The sequence below is a fragment of the Saccopteryx bilineata genome, chromosome 10, assembly GCF_036850765.1.
Source record: "Saccopteryx bilineata isolate mSacBil1 chromosome 10, mSacBil1_pri_phased_curated, whole genome shotgun sequence".
NCBI lineage: Eukaryota > Metazoa > Chordata > Mammalia > Chiroptera > Emballonuridae > Saccopteryx > Saccopteryx bilineata.
In genome coordinates this window covers 37,500,546-37,519,060 of record NC_089499.1, presented here as the reverse complement: position 1 = coordinate 37,519,060, position 18,515 = coordinate 37,500,546, and the positions used below count along the sequence as shown (strand labels likewise).

General features: G+C 42.7%; 1 protein-coding gene across 1 annotated transcript in view; it reads right to left on the bottom strand.

Annotated features, from left to right (window-relative positions):
* Positions 1 to 9,268, bottom strand: part of LOC136314723 (serotransferrin-like) — a 53,825-nt gene extending 44,557 nt beyond the window's left edge. The window contains 2 exon segments of the mRNA XM_066246012.1: positions 6,861 to 7,033; positions 9,112 to 9,268. Coding sequence (XP_066102109.1) covers positions 6,861 to 7,033; positions 9,112 to 9,154 — 216 coding nt within the window. The 5' untranslated portion in view covers positions 9,155 to 9,268.
* Positions 9,269 to 18,515: the final 9,247 nt, after the last annotated feature.

The window sequence follows — 18,515 nt, the reverse complement described above, 5'->3', positions numbered from 1 at the left end:
TTAAGTACCTTCCCACTGTATCTATAATTTATTTTCTTCTAAAGTGAGAAACACTGTTTTTTTCTATAGACTCTTAATAAAATATTTCTACTACCTTTTCTTCTACAACTATCTTTAATCAAAATAATTTTTCTAGGAGCCCTTGCCAGTACTCTATGAATAGTTATTACTGATAAAATTACAAGGCAAAAACTATAGTGCCATGCCCTGTGTTACAGGTAAGCAATAAGACAATATTTCTAAATGAAATAAAATAACAATGTAAGCCAAACTATGTATGAATCTAGCTGCAACTTTTCTTTTTAATGCTGGGATTATTTTGTTGTTTTACTGTAATAAAATACATAACAAAATTTACTGTTTAGCCATTTTTACATGTACATTTCAGTGCCACTAAATACATTCACTTTCATTCCATAACTAGACACAGATAGGAAACAATATTTGAGGCTTCCTTAGTATCACAAGAAAACCTGCAGAGACTCTCTCTACCTACCACACACATTGTACAATAAAAGTAAATAAGCAGACAAACTGGAGCTTTTCCCAGGAAAGTGAGGTTGGGCCTTTCTTGGCCAAGATACCAGTATCCTGGGCAAGAATCACGGAGCCTCAGGCTCTCAGGAACCAAGGAGCCAACACCCAATTCATGGGGTCCACTAGAGCAGCAGGGATTCTGAGGACCAGTGGGGGGTGGGGAGTGGGCATTAAAAGTCAAACTTGACCTCCTAGATGCAGATAACCAAACCCATAAGAAGGTAAAGCACAATGCGTGGTCATCAACAGGAAAAATAGACTTGGGCCCTTAAGGGGTGTAGAGGTTGGAACTGTCAGATGCAACAGAGAAGAGCTATCTCTGAGGTATTTAGTTTTATGTACACAATGATGGCTGCAATGACAGGCCTGAGCCTGTAGAAAGGAAATTGCCAGGAATAAAAGAAAAAAAATTAACTGGTGCTTCTAGAAACAAAAAAATATATCTGTCTGACCAGTTGGTGGTACAGTGGATAGAGTGTCAACCTGGGATGCTGAGGACTCAGGTTCAAGACCTCAGTTGCTGGCTTGTGAGGACTCAAGTTCAAGACCTCAGTTTCTGGCTTAAGCGCAGGCTCACCAGCTTGAGTGCAGAGTCACAGCTTTAGTGTGGGATCATAGACATGACCCCATGGTTGCTGGCTTGAGCACAAAGGTCTCTGGCTAGAAGCCTGAGGTCACTGGCTTGAGGAAGGGGTCACTGGCTCAGCTGAAGCTCCCCACCCCCAGTCAAGGCACATATGAGAAGCAATCAGTGAACAATTCACATGCCACAACTATGAGCTGATGCTTCTCATCTCTTTCTCTTCCTGTAGGTTGAAATCAGAAAGAAAATGAATGGGAAACAAGTTGATTAGACATGTTTAAAGTGAAAATTAGTAAAGTGGAATGGAAGCTATGTATATCTAATACTAGATGCTGGCAAAAAGAGATGCAGATAATGAAAATTATAAAAGAAGGATTAAAAGATATGGAGGCTAGAGTAAAGAAAGCCTGACATGTGTCATCTTGGAACCCTAGAATTTAAAAGAAAAAATGGAGACACTGAAGAAAAGGCAGTATTTAAAGAGAAAGTGGCTCAAAGTTTTCCAGAACTGATGACAAACATGACTCCGTCAATCCAATATACCCTAAGCAGGATAAGTACCAAGATTTCAGGTGCTGGCCAGTTGGCTCAGAGGACATAGCGTCGGCTCAGCGTGCGGATGTCCCAGGTTTGATCCCTAGTCAGGGCACACATGAGAAGTGACCATCTGTTTCTCTTCCCCATTTTCTCCCCTTTTTCTGTCTCTTCCGCTCTCACAGCCAGTGGCTAGATTGGTTTGAGCCTTGGTCCTGGGTGTTGAGGATAGCTCGGTTGGTCCAAGCATAGGTCCTAGACTGGGGTTGCTGGGTGGATCTCAGTCAGGTGCATGCAGGAGTCTGTCTCACTATCTCCCCTCCTCTCACTTAAAAAAATTTTTCACAACTGGAAATATCATAGTGAATCTGTGGAACATTACAGACTAAGGAAATGAAACCTCAAAATTATCTAGAGATGATGATTGAAAGAATGACAAGACAACACAAAGCCACTCGACAACTACAGCGGAAATCAGGACACAGTGGAATAATATTTTTAAACTCTGTGAAAATGTCAGACTAGAATTTTACATTCAGCAAAATTATCACTCAAGAATATATAGAGAACTCCTAAAACTTAACAATGGAAAAACAAACAACCAATTCAAATGAGCAAAGGACTTGATTAAAGTTTTCTTCAAAGAAATTATATGACTGGCCATTAAGCACATGAAAAGATGCTCAAGGCCCTGGCTGGTTGGCTCAGCGGTAGAGCGTCGGCCTGGCGTGCGGGGGACCCGGGTTCGATTCTCGGCCAGGGCACATAGGAGAAGCGCCCATCTGCTTCTCCACCCCCCACCCCCTCCTTCCTCTCTGTCTCTCTCTTCCCCTCCCGCAGCCGAGGCTCCATTGGAGCAACGATGGCCCGGGCGCTGGGGATGGCTCCTTGGCCTCTGCCCCAGGCGCTAGAGTGGCTCTGGTCGCGGCAGAGCAACGCCCCGGAGGGGCAGAGCATCGCCCCCTGGTGGGCAGAGCTTCGCCCCTGGTGGGCGTGCCAGGTGGATCCCGGTCGGGCGCATGTGGGAGTCTGTCTGACTGTCTCTCGACTGTCTCTCCCCGTTTCCAGCTTCAGAAAAATACAAAAAAAAAAAAAAAAAAAAGATGCTCAAGATCACTAATCATTAGGGAAATGAAAATCAAATCTAATACAAAGAAAACAGACAAGCAGAGGTCTCAAACTCGCGGCCCGCCGAACAATTTTGTGCGGCCCGCAGACTAATCCACGAAGTTCAAAATATTTTGGATAAAATTAAGTAAGCCTAGGGGCCTACTTGTATTTTTCATTTCTCTAGCATCCTAGCTAGATATTAGCTTAGTTAACAGCAGTTGTGATGCAAACTACAGTTTCTGGTCGTTTTGTGACGCTGAAAAGTGTTGCGTAACAGTTGCCTTTTGTAGACCTAGTGCGGCCTGCCGAAGGGCTGTGATCTTGCTCTGCGGCCCACATGCTGAGTTGAGTTTGAGACCCCTGCTCTAAAGGATCTCCAATATGACATATTTCAAGAAGGAAACATGTCTAGAAGGATGGTCTGAAATATGAGAAATAATGGTGAACAGATTAAATGGCAGAAATGTAGGTTATTCCAAGTACTCTCTATCTTTCTCTCCTTTCTGAGTTTTTGGGTGTGTGTACACACACCTAACATAGACACATACACACAAATATACACTTATAGAGTGTCTACAAATACATGAAGTATCTACATTGTGGAATTAATAACAATTGACATAAAACATTAAATAGAAATACCTAAATAGGGAAGAGGGAAGTCTGAGCTACTATATTCCAGAGTCCTTTTATCATTTGGCAAGGGGTTGGGGGTCAGTATTATTTTACTATAACACTTTGGTAAACTATAAATATATATAGTAAAAATTTAGGGGAAATAATTAAAGAATATAATTTTTTTGAATTCACCACCAGTTGGATGGGAAAGTGGGAAAAAAAGGTAAACAATGCAAATGAACACACATGTGTGCAAACTCAATTTTTAAAATTCAGGAAAAATTGACTGGCTGAGTGGTTCAGTGGATAAAGCATTGTCCTAGTGCACAGAAGTTAAGGGTTCACCCCAGTAAGGGCAGGTAGGAGATGCAATCAATGAATACACAGCTAAATGTAACAATAAGTTGATGCCTCCCTCTCTCTCTCTCTCTCTCTCTCTCAAAAAATGGGGAAAAAATTTTAAAAGTCAGGAAAGGAAAATTAGGAATTGGGGAAAGTAGGACTAAGAGAAATTAAAGAGCAATATGTCAGAAATAAGTCACAATTTATTAAGAACAATACTTATTAATGGTCTAATTAATGGTCTAATCTACTACATAAAACAAATGAGATCGTCAGATTGCATTAATAACAAAATCCAGCAATAGATAGTTTCAGTAGACACCTGAAGCATAAACACACAGAAAGTTGAAAATAAAGAAATGGAAAAAGGCATAAGAGTATACTAACCAAAAGAAAGTTGATATTTTAGTTATCAGAATTTAGTCAAAAAGTACTTCCAGAGATAGAGATTATTTTATAATGATAAAATATCAAATTCACCAAGAATAGAAGGGATTATTCTCTCATACACTGCTGGTGGAAGTGGAAATTGACTAACTATATTGTATTTGCATAAAAATTGTATACATTTAGCATTGTTTTAAAAGTCTAATAGTACATATCCCATGACTCAGCAAGTCTGCCCTGACATATATATATTTAAGAGAAACTTAATTCTTCTGTCCCGCCTGACCTGTGGTGGCGCAGTAGATATAGCGTCAACCTGGAACACTGAGGTCCCCGGTTTGAAACCCTGGGCTTGCCTGGTCAAGGCACATGTGGGAGTTGATGCTTCCTGCTATTCCCCCTTCTCTCTCTCTCTCTCATTCTTTCTCTCTCTCTCTTTCCCCCTCTCTAAAATAAATGAATTTAAAAATCTATAAAAAAAAAATTCTTCTGTCCCAAGAGATTTGTATAAGAATATTTCTTAAACTCTGATTAGAATAACAAAGACTGAAAACAGACTAAACGGCTAATGGCCAGAAAAGAACAAATAAATTGTGATATACTAATATAATGGACTAATATAATCGTAAAGCTCTGGAAATGAATGAACAATTGCTATATTCAACAACATGGCTGAGTCCTAGCATAACATTCAGGAGTAAACAGCAAGTATCAGAAGAAGCAGCAAAACTTCAACATTCTTAAATAAGTCTTAATAAGTGTTTGTTTGTTTCTTAGAGAGAGAGAAACAGGAAGTGGGGAGCAGGAAAGAGATGAGAAGCATCAACTCATAGTTGCTTCACTTTTGTTGTTTTTATTGATTACTTCTCATATGTGCTTTGACAGAAGGGGGCAAGCTAAGCCAGTGACCTTAGGCTCCAAGCCACCTTGAGCTCAAATTAGTGACTTTGAGCTCTAGCCACCTCAGGATCATGTCGATGATCCCGCACTCAAGCCTGTGACCCCATGCTCAAGCTGGCAAACCCACTCTCAAGTTGATGAGCCCATGCTTTAGCCAGCAACCTCAGGATTTTGAACTGGGACCTTCAGTGTCCCAGGCTGACGCTCAATCTACTGCACCACCACCAGCCAGGCTTAAATAATAAGTCTTAAAACTAAAATAAAAGGCAGAATATTCTTAGGATTCTGTTTGCTCAGGAAGAAGAAACACATAGGTCATTGTAAGTAGGGCCAGTGGGTCACACCACCCCAAGTGCCGCCATTCCCACAGACTCCAGTGCTGCTCCAAAGTAGCCCTAGAAGTAAGCTATTAGCAATAATGAAGTTTGGAGAACTTGTGGTGGGTCCATAGATAGTATTATTTTATATTAACATATTAAAGAATAAAGAGGGGCTGAACAGATGTCATAATTCAAGTTATAATTAAGCCATGATAGTAACGGAGGTCCAATTTAAAAACAAAAACGAACAGAACACATTCAGTATTTGTACCAAATCACTGATTCCTGAGTTAATCAAGCTCCATGTGGCTGAGTCCAGCCTCATTGCTCCTTCCAGTCTCCTGCTTGTTCGGCTTTGTCACCGTGGTTTCTCTACAGCAACTCAAATAAGCCCAGCTCTCCCCTGTCTCAGGCTCTTTGCACATGCTGTTGTTCACTGCCTGGAATATTGTGACTCTTGGCTTACCAATGCTCACCCTTCATTGCTCCCACTCAGGGAGCACCCAGAGCCCTGTCATAGCATTCTACTTTTCCTTTCATTGACTATCACACAATTTGAAATTGCATGTCTACTTCTTTGCATGTTTTTCTTCTGTCCTGACTAGACTGTAGTCTCCTCAAGAGTAAGGACCACCTGTGTTTATTTATTTATTTATTTTAAATTTTTTTCTTAAGTGAGTAGCAGGGAGGCAGAGACACAGACTCCTTTCTGCATGCGTCCTGACTGGGATCCACCTGGCAAGCCCCCTATGGGGCAATGCTCTGCCCATCTGGGGCCATTGCTCCGTTGCTGGCAACCGAGCTATTTTAGTGCCTGAGGCGAGACCATAGAGCCAGCCTTTCTCAGCACCCGGGGCCAACTTGCTCCAACTGAGCCATGTCTGTGGGAGGAGAAGAAAGAGAGAGAAAGGAGAGGGGATGGGATGGAGAAGCAGATGGTCACTTCTCCTGTGTGCCCTGACCAGGAATTGAACCCAGCATATCCACACACCAGGCTGATGCTCTACTGCTGAGCCAGCCAGCCAGGACCAGGACCACATGTGTTTAAATTCACCACTGCAGCCCCACTGCCCAGCACAGGGTCTGACAAAAGGTCACATGAGCAGGAACAATGCTGATGGAGTGAAGAGGATGTTGGAAAGCCTCGAAAACCAGGGGAGCAGCTATCATCCACAATCCTGACACTGTATTCCTCTTCCCTGTGAGCGTCACTCATCTATTTCCCATGATGTATCAGGAACTTCCAGACATGATTATATGACCATTTTGATAGCAAACATTCTTGGTTTTTTTCCTGAGTTCAAAGAACTTAGTGCCTCAAAGTAGTCCCCCCCCTTTCAGAACCCATTGGATTTTGCTTTGACTCGTTAAAGATGGCTGCCCTGTTTCCATTTCTGAAGTGATTTTATTAACAGTGGGGGCTGACGGCCCCACACATCAGCCACTCACATATATGTGAGTACAGAATTGCTCCAGAACAGGAGCAAGAGGAAGTCTGGACCGTCTTCCTTTAGGCAGCACTGACTTACCGAGATGGCCTTGATGCACTCAAGGTAGGAGGTTCTCTTCACGCAGGTGACAAGAGGTCCATCCTCTGGAGGGGCTTTTTGCATACTGTCACGGAAATTGGTGCACTTACTGGCTTCATGATTTGAGACGGTGCACCATCTCACAGTTTTCTCAGGGACAGCCAGACACAGTCCTAGGGGAGAAAGGCAGGAGGTCCCTGTTCCAGTAGGAGAGACAGCAGCACCCTCTGAAGGGACCAGAAGGCTCCATCCCCTCTGACATGTCCTCCTCCCACTGCTGTCCATGATCAATGAAGGGTACAGATTTCACTACATTCTGGCTGAGGACAAGAGACGGTAACCCTAATGACTCTCATTTTTCTACTTATCACCAACTGCTGGCCAGAGAGATGCTTGCTTGAGCTTCAGTTCTCAATGGGAGACCACAATCTTGTGTTCTTTGTGCCTCCTTCCCTTACCATCACGAGACTGCAATGGGACATAAGCCTCACCAGTGGGATAGGGCATTGGTTCAACACCACAACTCAGGAAGCTAACAAGGTAGGAATTTTTAAAAGAGAAGGGAACTGTGCTCAGAGAGATGTTTGATCCAGTGTCATCCAGCCTATTATTAGTGGCTGAGAGTGGTCTGAAAACCAGGCCTCCTGACTTTGGTCTCTGCCCAGGGAACTAAAAGAGATAACATTCTGAGTTATTTACATCTGGTTGACCAGTAGACAGAGGCAAATGACTGATGAGATAATGACTTTTCCTGTGACACTCGTCAGTCACATTCTGTCTCAGGAATAACTAGAGACGCCACACATTCAGTGGTTCTCTCTCTTTCCAATGACCCCAATTTTCACCAGTCTTTTTGGCTACAATTAGGTGAAGCTAAGCCAGCCATGTCTGTAGCTCCTGAAATCCATGTGGTTGCAGATGTGTTGACCCCATCACCTAAGCTTTGGCACTGTCCTCCAAACCCTCTGTTATCGCCACTCTCCATGGATCAACTAACTCAAGAAAACCAATGAATATCCACAAAGCACAAAGCCGGAGAGGGGGAATGACCAGTTCTCCAGAATGCATAAGGGAGAACCACAGGTAACTTACTGCCCCAGCCATCCCTTATCCCAACTTTGCCCTGGAAAATCACAAAAAGCATCAGGACTCAGTGGCACACCCTCCCACAAACCACTTCTCCAGACCTTCCCCAAGCTGCCCCTCCCGGTGTTCCCATGGGCAGGGGTTTGTCTTCAGTCGCGCATTTAATTTGCACAGCCCTATGAGGTCCTCTGGGGTGGGCTATGGGAGGGGAAGCAAAGGCAAATGTGGGACTGACTCTCAAGGGTAAACTTTTTCAAGAGAGACAAATGACTAAACATGGAAGTCTCCAAAGGTGTGACAAATACACCATAAGTGGCAGGCAAAAGTTAAAGGACAAAGGGGGCCCACTAATTTCAGGAGGTAATGAGAATGGGAGGTGTTATCCAGTGACAGACCCCATTGCAGGGATGTGTACAGCAAACTCCACTGGTGTCTGAATCCATAGCCTCAATTATCCTCATCTGCACTCCCAGGCAAGGCTACACTGCCCTTCTCCCTGGTGAGGACCCAAGAAGTCTGGCTTTAAATCCCATGCCCCAAACCCTTGGACAGCCATGCGTCATTAGCAGGACATTTTCAGCATAGGTGTCTCCCATGAGGTACCAGACTGCCAGGAGGAGGAGATCAGTTCCAAGGAGACCTTGGATGCCACGCCTAACCATTTGGACTTGACTAAGGAGGCCCTGGCTAAGGGATTTGATAAACAGTGATGGGAGTGCTCCAATTTATTGTATTCCACTGTTAGAAGATTTACTGGACCAAGAGGCAGAGGAAGAAGCAAGAAGAGCATGAAAAGGTGACTAGGCACAAAGCAGGACCAGCAGGCAGGAGCCGGAGCAGAGCTGCCCTGGAGGCAGTGCTAGAGCAGGTGCAGAGAGGCTGACGGAGGCAGTGCTAGAGCAGGTGCAGAGAGGCTGACGGGGGCAGTGCTAGAGCAGGTGCAGAGAGGCTGACGGAGGCAGTGCTAGAGCAGGTGCAGAGAGGCTGACGGGGGCAGTGCTAGAGCAGGTGCAGAGAGGCTGACGGAGGCAGTGCTAGAGCAGGTGCAGAGAGGCTGACGGGGAAGAGCTGAGGAAAGGCTCTGGTGCTTCCAGCCCAAGCACGGAGACCAGGGGGCAGTGTGGCGGGGTCGGGCTGTCAGGGACCTGCCCTGCCCTGCACTCACCTAGGACTGCGCAGGCCAGCAGGGAGGGGATGGCGAGCCTCATCCTCTGGTGTGCGAGGTGGAGCAGCAGGCACAGAGCGACCGGCTTCTGCGCTGCCTCTCGGTGTCCCTCTCCCCTTTATGCCTGGCCTTTCGGACCAAGCACAATCTTTGACCTCCTGTGTTTGCACAGCCCGCTTGCACAATCACCCCTCATCCCTCTTTTTCATTCTTTGCCCCCCGCCGATCACCTCATTTCCTGAGCTCTTGGTCAGACCCGTGGATGGAATCCAGCACACACACACACACACACACACACACACACACACACACAAAAGTGCTGATTGGAAGGAAATTAAAGAAAAATAGATCCCTTGTTAATGTGTGCTCGCTCTGTACCAGGAACGGAACTGAAACCGGGGGGCGGGGGTTTGAGTGAGGCTCTGTTCCTGAATCCTTAAACGGCAGAGCTGGTCTGGCACCAATCCTATGTGCTCACTCTGCAGATGGAAGAGGGCAGGGAAGTGCCCCAGAACCAGACTAGAATGAGAGAATGACAGGCAGAGACCTTCCTGGGACAGGGTGTCAAAAAGAATAAAGCTGGCTTCCAGTCAAAGACAACAGGCTCAACACCCTTCACTTGTTCCCAGGTGTCTGTCCCTGCTCCTGGGCTCTTAATAGCCGGCCCCACTGAGGAGCTGCTCTCCCCCCATGTGCCCTGTGAGCTAAGGCTCCTGGGCCGGAAACCTTTCTTCCTTTCATGCAGCCTGCTGGACATCTTGGCCTCGGGACAGAGTCAAAGGAGAGACCAATTCTCTCCCACTGTAAGCTGCTCAGGAATGTGGTCAAGACTGTGAGACTCAGGACAAAGTGACCCAGGAGCACAAAGAAAAAGGCCCGGGGGAGGATGTGGGCTGACCTCAATGCCCTGGGTTATCCCGGGCTCTCTCTAGCTAAGGGGTCTCCAAACAGTTTTGATTGCACATTATTATCAGGAAAAAAATAGTGAGGTTGTGTATTCTATATATGAATTTTCTTTTTTTTTTTTTAAAGTGCAATCTTTTTATTTTTATTTATTTATTTTTTATTTATTTTTTTTTTTAGAGAGGAGGGGGGGAGAGAGAGAGAGAGAGAAAGAGAGAAAGGGGAAAGGGGAGGAGCAGGAAGCATCGACTCCCATATATATGAATTTTCAAACAAATATATTTAAGCTTTCTAAACTAATATAAACTAACTTATCCTTTTATAAATTTCTATCCCTTTCATGATTGAAAGGCATTGAGGGGAGGGGTCTGGCTTCATGTGAGGACCTTGAGGTACAGAGGTGAAGATGAAGGGAAAAGTCAGGGACAGAGCTGGCTGGGAGGGGATTCTGTAGAGCAGGCGTGCCTACGTTCAACTGATGCCTTTCTTAGGCCTCACAGTGAGCTTGCAGAGTCTGCCGGGAAGGAAGAAGGAGATTTGCCAAATGTTGAGCTAATTCACAAACTCAGGGAAGCTTGGTGGAGGCCAGGAAGGTCAATGAACCATGATTCTCTTTCCCAGGCCCCTATTGCACTCACACAGTGAGCCTTTCTGAGGCAGCTGCTCCGGGAACAGGCCCACAGCCTAGCCTGAGCCACTCAAAGGGAGTACCATGTGGCCAGGCTAAGCCCTCTCCAGACGAGCCAACCTTGTGCCCTGCCTCAGTGGAGTCCAAGCCCACACAAGCGCAGGGGAAGAAGCGCAGAGCCCATGGGAACTGGAGGAAGGTCTGATGAGACATGGACAGCAGAAGTCCCACATCATCTCACATGGGCAGGGATCCAGAGCTCTAGTTTTTGCTCAGGAGAAGGGCAGGAATAGACCCTGTGTCTTCCATTCCTTGGAGGCAGGGGGGAGGCTGAATGTGGGGTGTACATGTATATAGGACCGTGGTTGTATGGCTGTGCTCACATCTGTAATGAGTGGGGGGGGGCACAGAGGTAAAGGTTAACATGACAGTGTTTCATGTCCTTGGTGCCCTGTGATATTGATCCCTGTACTCTCCCTTATGTTGTTTAATTCTACAACAGAGACACTCTGGAGCCAGGAAACTCCTGGTTCCTCTTTTACTACCTAATAATGGCTAACACTTACTGAGAGCTTTACTGGACGCTAACCCTCTGTGATGGGTGCACTAAAACCCCCATTTCACAGATGAAATGAGGAAACTGAGGCCCTGAGAGGTTAATAACTTATCCAAAATCAGCTGAGTCAGACGCAAGATCAGGCATCTTGTTCTGGAGTATTATACCCGTTCACCAGGGAGGCTCCTTCTCCTAGGAAACAGGGACACACACAAAGGCCCCAGAGCTCATATGAGAGAGGGACAGAGAGGGCACTCCAGCCCTGCAGTTTCTCCACAGACACACAGCCCCAGGCTTCACTCTGCAGAGGGCTGGTCCATCGAGTACCCCAACTGCAGAGCCTCAGGCACACACAGGCTTATGTTCAGATGGAAAGAAAATATGGTTGCAGCCCTTCCGTGTGTCACGCGCTGTTCTGGGACAAGATCTTGTGATCTTGACCAACTCCTTTACGAGATAAAATCAGCCCCTCATTGTTTAAATGTGGACACTACAGTAAGATGACAGCCCCTCATTCACAGAGCTCTGGGACTTGAACTCAAATCTCCCAAGTATCCCAGCCTTCTGCAAAGCACAGCTGCCTTCTTGATACTGATTTTCTCTTTATTCAGGAGGAGAGAATGGGAGGAGGAAAGGAAGAAAGGAGGAAAGAGAGAATATGAATATGAAAGATTTTCCAATTACAGAATAAACCAAATCATTACCCAAATCTTCCAACATAAACAAAATAAAACTTAAATGTTAATAAGGTTGTCCCTTCTCTAGAGAAAGCTGAACTTGTGTCTACGTGCAGGGGTGATGGGCAGAAAGGCATTAGTTTAGTTTTCTGAACCAATATTTGTTGTTTCCAAATGTTGCCCCATTTACAAAGAAACAGAACAAACAAAGAGCCTCTCTGTCTGCTTAAAGCAGTCCCTCCTCCACCCCCCACTCGCTGCACTCTGCCCAATAACAGGGCCAGGGCCTTCTCTGAAAGATCTGAGTCTGGGTCAGACTCAAATGCTCATAGGCCTGTTATTCCATAGACCTGCGGCTTGGGGGAAGTGTGGCGAGATGAGCGGGAACGAAGAGCAAGGTCAGTTTAGGAAAACATCAGACAATTTGAAATGCTATATACCAACATTTCGCTCTTTCTCTCTTACCCCTCAGACATCCCTCAACAGTGATTCTCAAGGGATCCATAGAAATATTCTCTTCATGAAGAACAGTCCAGGGCCAGATAGCTTCACCAACGAATTCTACCAACATTTAAGAACGAGACAATCTTACACATCTCATCCAGGGAACAGAAAAAGAAAGATTATTATTCCCTGGCTATTGTTGAGGCCAATAAGTATAGTCTGAAAGCAAAAGCCATTAAGGATATCATGACAAAGATTTTTAAAATTACCTTTTATGAACATAGATGCAAAAAATCCTAAAGAAAATATTAGCAAATTGAATCTTGCAATATCTAAAAAGGATACTAAATTACCGCCAAGTTGGTTTATTCCAGGAATGCAAGTTATCATTTGAAAAATTAATCAGTGTGATTAATTGATCACATTAACAGAATAAAAGAAAAATTATATAATCATATCTGTACAAGAATAGCATTTGGTAAAATTCAACATCCATTTGTTTAAAGCTTCTTAGCAAACTTGCTTAATCTAGTAGAGTATGCATGTGTGTGTGTGTGTATAAACATATGTAAAAGAAATGTTTTTATACAAAAGAAATCATACTCAGTGGTAGAACGGTGAATAAAAGCTTTCCCTTTGTGATCATAAAAAAGATCAGAAGGTCTACTATTATCATTTCTATTAACATCTTTACTTGTAATTCTTGCCAGTACAGGCAGGTAAGAAAAATATATAATATGTAAAAGAATTGAAGAGGAAAAAATAAAACTGTCATTTTCACAGATATATGATTATACATGTATGAAATTCTAAAGAAATAATTAAATATTAAAAAGGTAAATGTTAGGCAATATTAGGCTGGTAACAAGGTAAATTTACAAAAATCTGTTGTATTTATATACCCAAAGTAAAAAAGACCATGAAAATGCTATTTAAAGTAGTAAAATAATAACAATGCCTAGGAATTAGTTTATCAAAAGGTGCCTAAAATTCAAAATACACCAAACTATAAAATACTACTGGGAAAATTTAAAGAAACATTAAGTTAATGAAGGATTATACCCAAAACATAGAGTGGAGACCCAGTATTATATAGATGTCAGTTATCTCCAAATTAACATGTAAATTCAATATACTCCCCATCTAACTCCCAGTAAGTGTTTTATATTTTTTGGTGGGAACTGACAATATAATTTAAAAGTTTATATGGAAATGAAAAAGTCCTAAAATAGACATTTGGTTGCTTGTGTAAGTTGTAACATTAACAAGGTAAGAATAGAATGTACTTGGTTTTTCTTACCTTGTCTGACTAAATCTGAGCACCAAGATCTAGAATACAACACAAGTGTTAATTACCAATAGTATCACATAAGTGCTTTCTGTAACTCGATACTGGGCTAGTAATATGGAATGAAAATTATATGCAGTCCACTAAATACTACTTCAGGATTTGTAGACATATATCTACCACAGTTGGTATATAGTCTAGTTCTTGTGTTTATACTAATTTTTTCATATTAAGAAGTAAGCTCTTGACTAGCTATGGTTTAAGGTCTTTTTCAGATTCTTCTCATCTTCCTCCTTCTACTTTTATATATATATATATATATATGAAAAATTTCAAACATATACAACAGTAGAGAAAATAATGTAATAAACATCTATTCGTACCTTACCCAGCTTTGACAATTGTCAGTATTTTGCCAATCTTACTTCATCCATCCTTCCACTTGCACTTTTTTTTTCTGGAATAGTAAATATTATATCATTTCACCCACTGTGTATCTTTAAAAGCTAAGGAATTTTTTTTACATAATCATAGTGCATTTATCACACCTGTGAAAATGAACAACTATTCCATATTATCATCATAATACCCAGTTAATATGTCAATTTCCCTAAATGTCTAAAAAAGTTTTTAAGTTACTTTGTTCAAATTAGAGTCTAAAAAACAAGATCTAGGTGTTGCATTGACTAAACCTCTTAAATCTCTTTTACTCTAAAACAGTCTCCCTACTTTTTATAGTACTTACTTGCTGAAGAAACTGCATGATGTGTCCTTTGGAATATCTGGATTCAGCTGATGCGTATCTCCATGGCGTTATTTTGTATTTAACAGTATTTGGTAAAAGCTCCTCAATTTGGGTTTGTCTGATGTTTCCTTGTGATTTGATTCAGGGTGTCATTTTTGGCAGCAACTTAACAGAAGTGCATTAGGGTGTTTCATTAGAAGGAGCACAATAGTGATTTCTCCCATTACTGCTTCTGTTAACTTTGCTTGGTTCAGGTGGTGTCTGACAGGTTTCTACAGTATAAATTTACCTTTGTAATTAATGGGTAGTTTGTGGGGAGATACTTGGAGACTATGTAATTATTTTACCACCCCCCCCCAGTTTTAACATCCATTGATGATTCTTTTTTATTTTCTGTTGATGATTCTTGCCTGAATCAATTATTACTGTATTGGTTGTCAAATAGTGATCTCCTGATTATATCATTTATCAATTGGCATTCTAAAGTAAACAAGTGCTTCTCTTTCTCCATTTATTTATTTCCATGACTATTTTAATAACTGACCATTTGTACTTCTTAATCTCTTTGACCTTCTTCATTCATCTACTCCCAATCCTCTTCCCATCTGGCGACCACCAGTTTGTTCTCTGTATCTATGAGTTTGTTTCTGTTTTGCTTGTTCATTTATTTTGCTTTTTGGATTTCACATATAAGTGAAATCATATAGTATGTGGCTTTGTCTGACTTATTTCACTTAGCATAATACATATGACATAAAATTTATTATCTTAGCCTTTTTTTTTTTTTTTTTTTGCAAGAGAGAGAGAGAGACAGGAAGGGAGAGCGATGAGAAGCATCAACTCATAGTTGCGATACTTTAGTTATTCACTGATTGTTTTTCATACATGCCTTGTCCGGAGGGCTCCAGCCGGGCCAGTGACCCCTTGCTCAAGCCAGAAACCTTGGGCTTTAAGCTAGCAACCTTTGCGCTGAAGCCAGCGACCTCAGGGTTTCAAACCTGGGACCTCAGCATCCCAGGTTGATGTTCTATCCCCTGCACCACCACTGGTCGGACCCATCTTAATCATTTTTTTTTCTTCTTTCAAAGTGAGAGGAGGGGAGATAGAGAGACAGACTCCCGCATGTGCCTCGACCGGGATCTACCTGGCATCCCCTTACTGGGGCTGATGCTCTGCCCATCTAGGATCATGCTCACAACAGAGCTATTTTTAGCACCTGAGGTGAAGGCTCCACAGAGCCATCCTCAGCACCCTGGGCTGATGCACTCGAACCAATCAAGCCATGGCTGTGGGAGGGGAAGAGAGAGAGAGAAGGAGGAAGGGTGGGAGGGAAGAAGCAGATGGTTGCTTCTGCTGTGTGTCCTGACTGGGAACCGAACCTGGGATATATCCAAATGCTGGGCCGATGCTTTACCACTGAGTCAACCGGCCAGGGCCCCATCTTAACCATTTTTAAATATACAATTCATGATATTAATTTAAGTACATTTATATTGTCGTGTGGCCATCATTACCATTTATCTCCAGAACTCTTTTTATCTTGCAAAACTAAAGCTCCTCATTTCGCCCTACTTCCAGTCCCTAGCAACTACGACTCTACTTTCTGACTCTATGGTTTTGACTACTCCAAGTACCTCATTTAAGTGGAATCAATACAATATTTGTTTTTGTGATTGGCTTACTTCACTTTCTGTAGTATCTTCAAGGTTCTTTCATGTTGTAGTATATGTTAATATTTTCCTTTTTAAGAATGAATAATATTTTATTGTACATGTAAATTATATTTTTACTTATCTGTTCATCTATTGATGGACCCTCAGGTTGCTCCTACATTTTAACTATTGTAAATAATACTTTTCTCTATAAATATAGGTGCATAAGTATGTCTTCAAGACCCTGCTTTCTATTCCTTTGGCTATATACTCAGAAGTAGAATTTCTGGAACATATGGTAATTCTATGTTTAATTTTTCTTTTCTTTTTTTTTTTTTTTTTTCTTTTTTTTTTTCTGAAGCTGGAAACAGGGAGAGACAGTCAGACAGACTCCCGCATGCGCCCGACCGGGATCCACCTGGCACGCCCACCAGGGGCAACGCTCTGCCCACCAGGGGGCGATGCTCTGCCCATCCTGGGCGTCGCCATGTTGCGACCAGAGCCACTCCAGCGCCTGGGGCAGAGGCCACAGAGCCATCCCCAGCGCCCGGGCCATCCTTGCTCCAATGGAGTCTTGGCTGCAGGAGGGGAAGAGAGAGACAGAGAGGGAAAGCGTGGCGGAGGGGTGGAGAAGCAAATGGGCGCTTCTCCTATGTGCCCTGGCCGGGAATCGAACCCGGGTCCTCCGCACGCTAGGCCGACGCTCTACCGCTGAGCCAACCTGCCAGGGCCTATGTTTAATTTTTTTAGGAACCTCCATATTGTTTTCCACAATGGTTGTACCATTTTATACCCCCACCAACAGTGCACGGAATTCTAATTTATCCACATCCTCAAAACTTATTACTTTCTGATTTTTTTATAGTAGATATGATAATAGGTATGGGAGGGTATTTCATTATAGATTTTATTTGCATTGTCCTAATTATTAGTGATCTTGAACATCTTTTTATGTGCTTATTGGCCATTCTTGTAGGTTTTTTTTGAAGAGTCTATTTAAGTCTTTTTTTCACATTTTTGAATTGGTTGTTTTTCTGTTGTAGAGTTTTAGGAATTCTCTAAATATTTGAAGTATTACTCCCTTATCAGTTACCTGATTTTCAAATATTTTCTCTCATTCTGTGGGTTGCCTTTTTTCTCTCTTCATGGTGTCTTTTGATGCACAAAACTTTCAATTTTCAAGTCCAGTTTTTCTATTTTTGCTTTTGTTGCCTATGCCTGACATCGTATCTGAGAAATCATTGTCAAACCGAAAGCCATGAAGCTTCTGCCCTGTATGTTCTTCTAAGAGTTTTTATACATTTAGGTTTAAAACTATTCTGTTCCATTCCATTCCATTCGCTTATGTGTCTGTCTTTATCTCTGTACCATACACTTTTTTTTTTGGCATTATCTTGCTATAACTTTATTATTTGTGAAGAAGAATTTATTTTTTAGCAACAAATGCAGAGCAGAACTACTGCTTATTATTCCCCAGATAGAACAACTGGTTAAAGGACTGTGGCATTGTAGAAACAGTACCATACTCTTTTGATAGATGTAACATTATGAGTTAGTTCCATAAGTCTTGAAATCAGGAAGTGTGAGTCCTCCAGGTTAGTTCTTTTTCAAGAGTGTTTGGCTATTCAAAATCAACTGAGATTCCATATGACTTTTAGAATTTTTTTTCTATATCTGAATAAAAAAGTCACTGGGTTGATAGAAATTGCATTTAATCTATAGATTGCTTTGGGTAGTATTGGCATCATATCATGATAACATTAAGTTTTTTAATCCACAAACATGGGATGTCTATATTTATTTATGTCTTCTTCTATTTTTTTCCACAATGTTTTAGAGTCTTTTACCTTTTTTTTTTTTAAGTGAGGGGAGGAGAGATAGAGAGACAGACTCCTGCATGCGCCCTGACCGGGATCCACCAGCAACTTCCATCTGGAACTGATGCTGGAATCAACTGAGCTATCCTCAGTGCCCGGGGCTGATGCTTGAACCAATCAAGACACTGGTTGTAAGAGGGGAAGAGAGAGAAGGGACAGAGCAAGGGGAAGATAAGCAGATGATCGGTTTTCATGTGTGCCCTGACTGGGAATTGAACCCAGGACGTCCGCACACTGGGCCAATGCTCTCTCCACTGAGCCAACAGGCCAGGGCCACTTTTGCCTTTTTGGCTAAGATAATTCCTAAGAATCTTTCTGATACTATCATGAATGGGATTGTTTTCTTAAATTCTTTTTTGGATTTTCACTGTTAGTATATAGAAAAGCAACTTATTTTTGCATGTTGGTTTTCTTTTTTTTTTTTTTTTTTTTTTTTTTTTTTTTGCATTTTTTTTTTTTTTTTTTTTTGCATTTTTCTGCAGCTGGAAACAGGGAGAGACAGTCAGACAGACTCCCGCATGCGCCCGACCGGGATCCACCCGGCACGCCCACCAGGGGCGACGCTCTGCCCACCAGGGGGCGATGCTCTGCCCATCCTGGGCGTCGCCATGTTGCGACCAGAGCCACTCTAGCG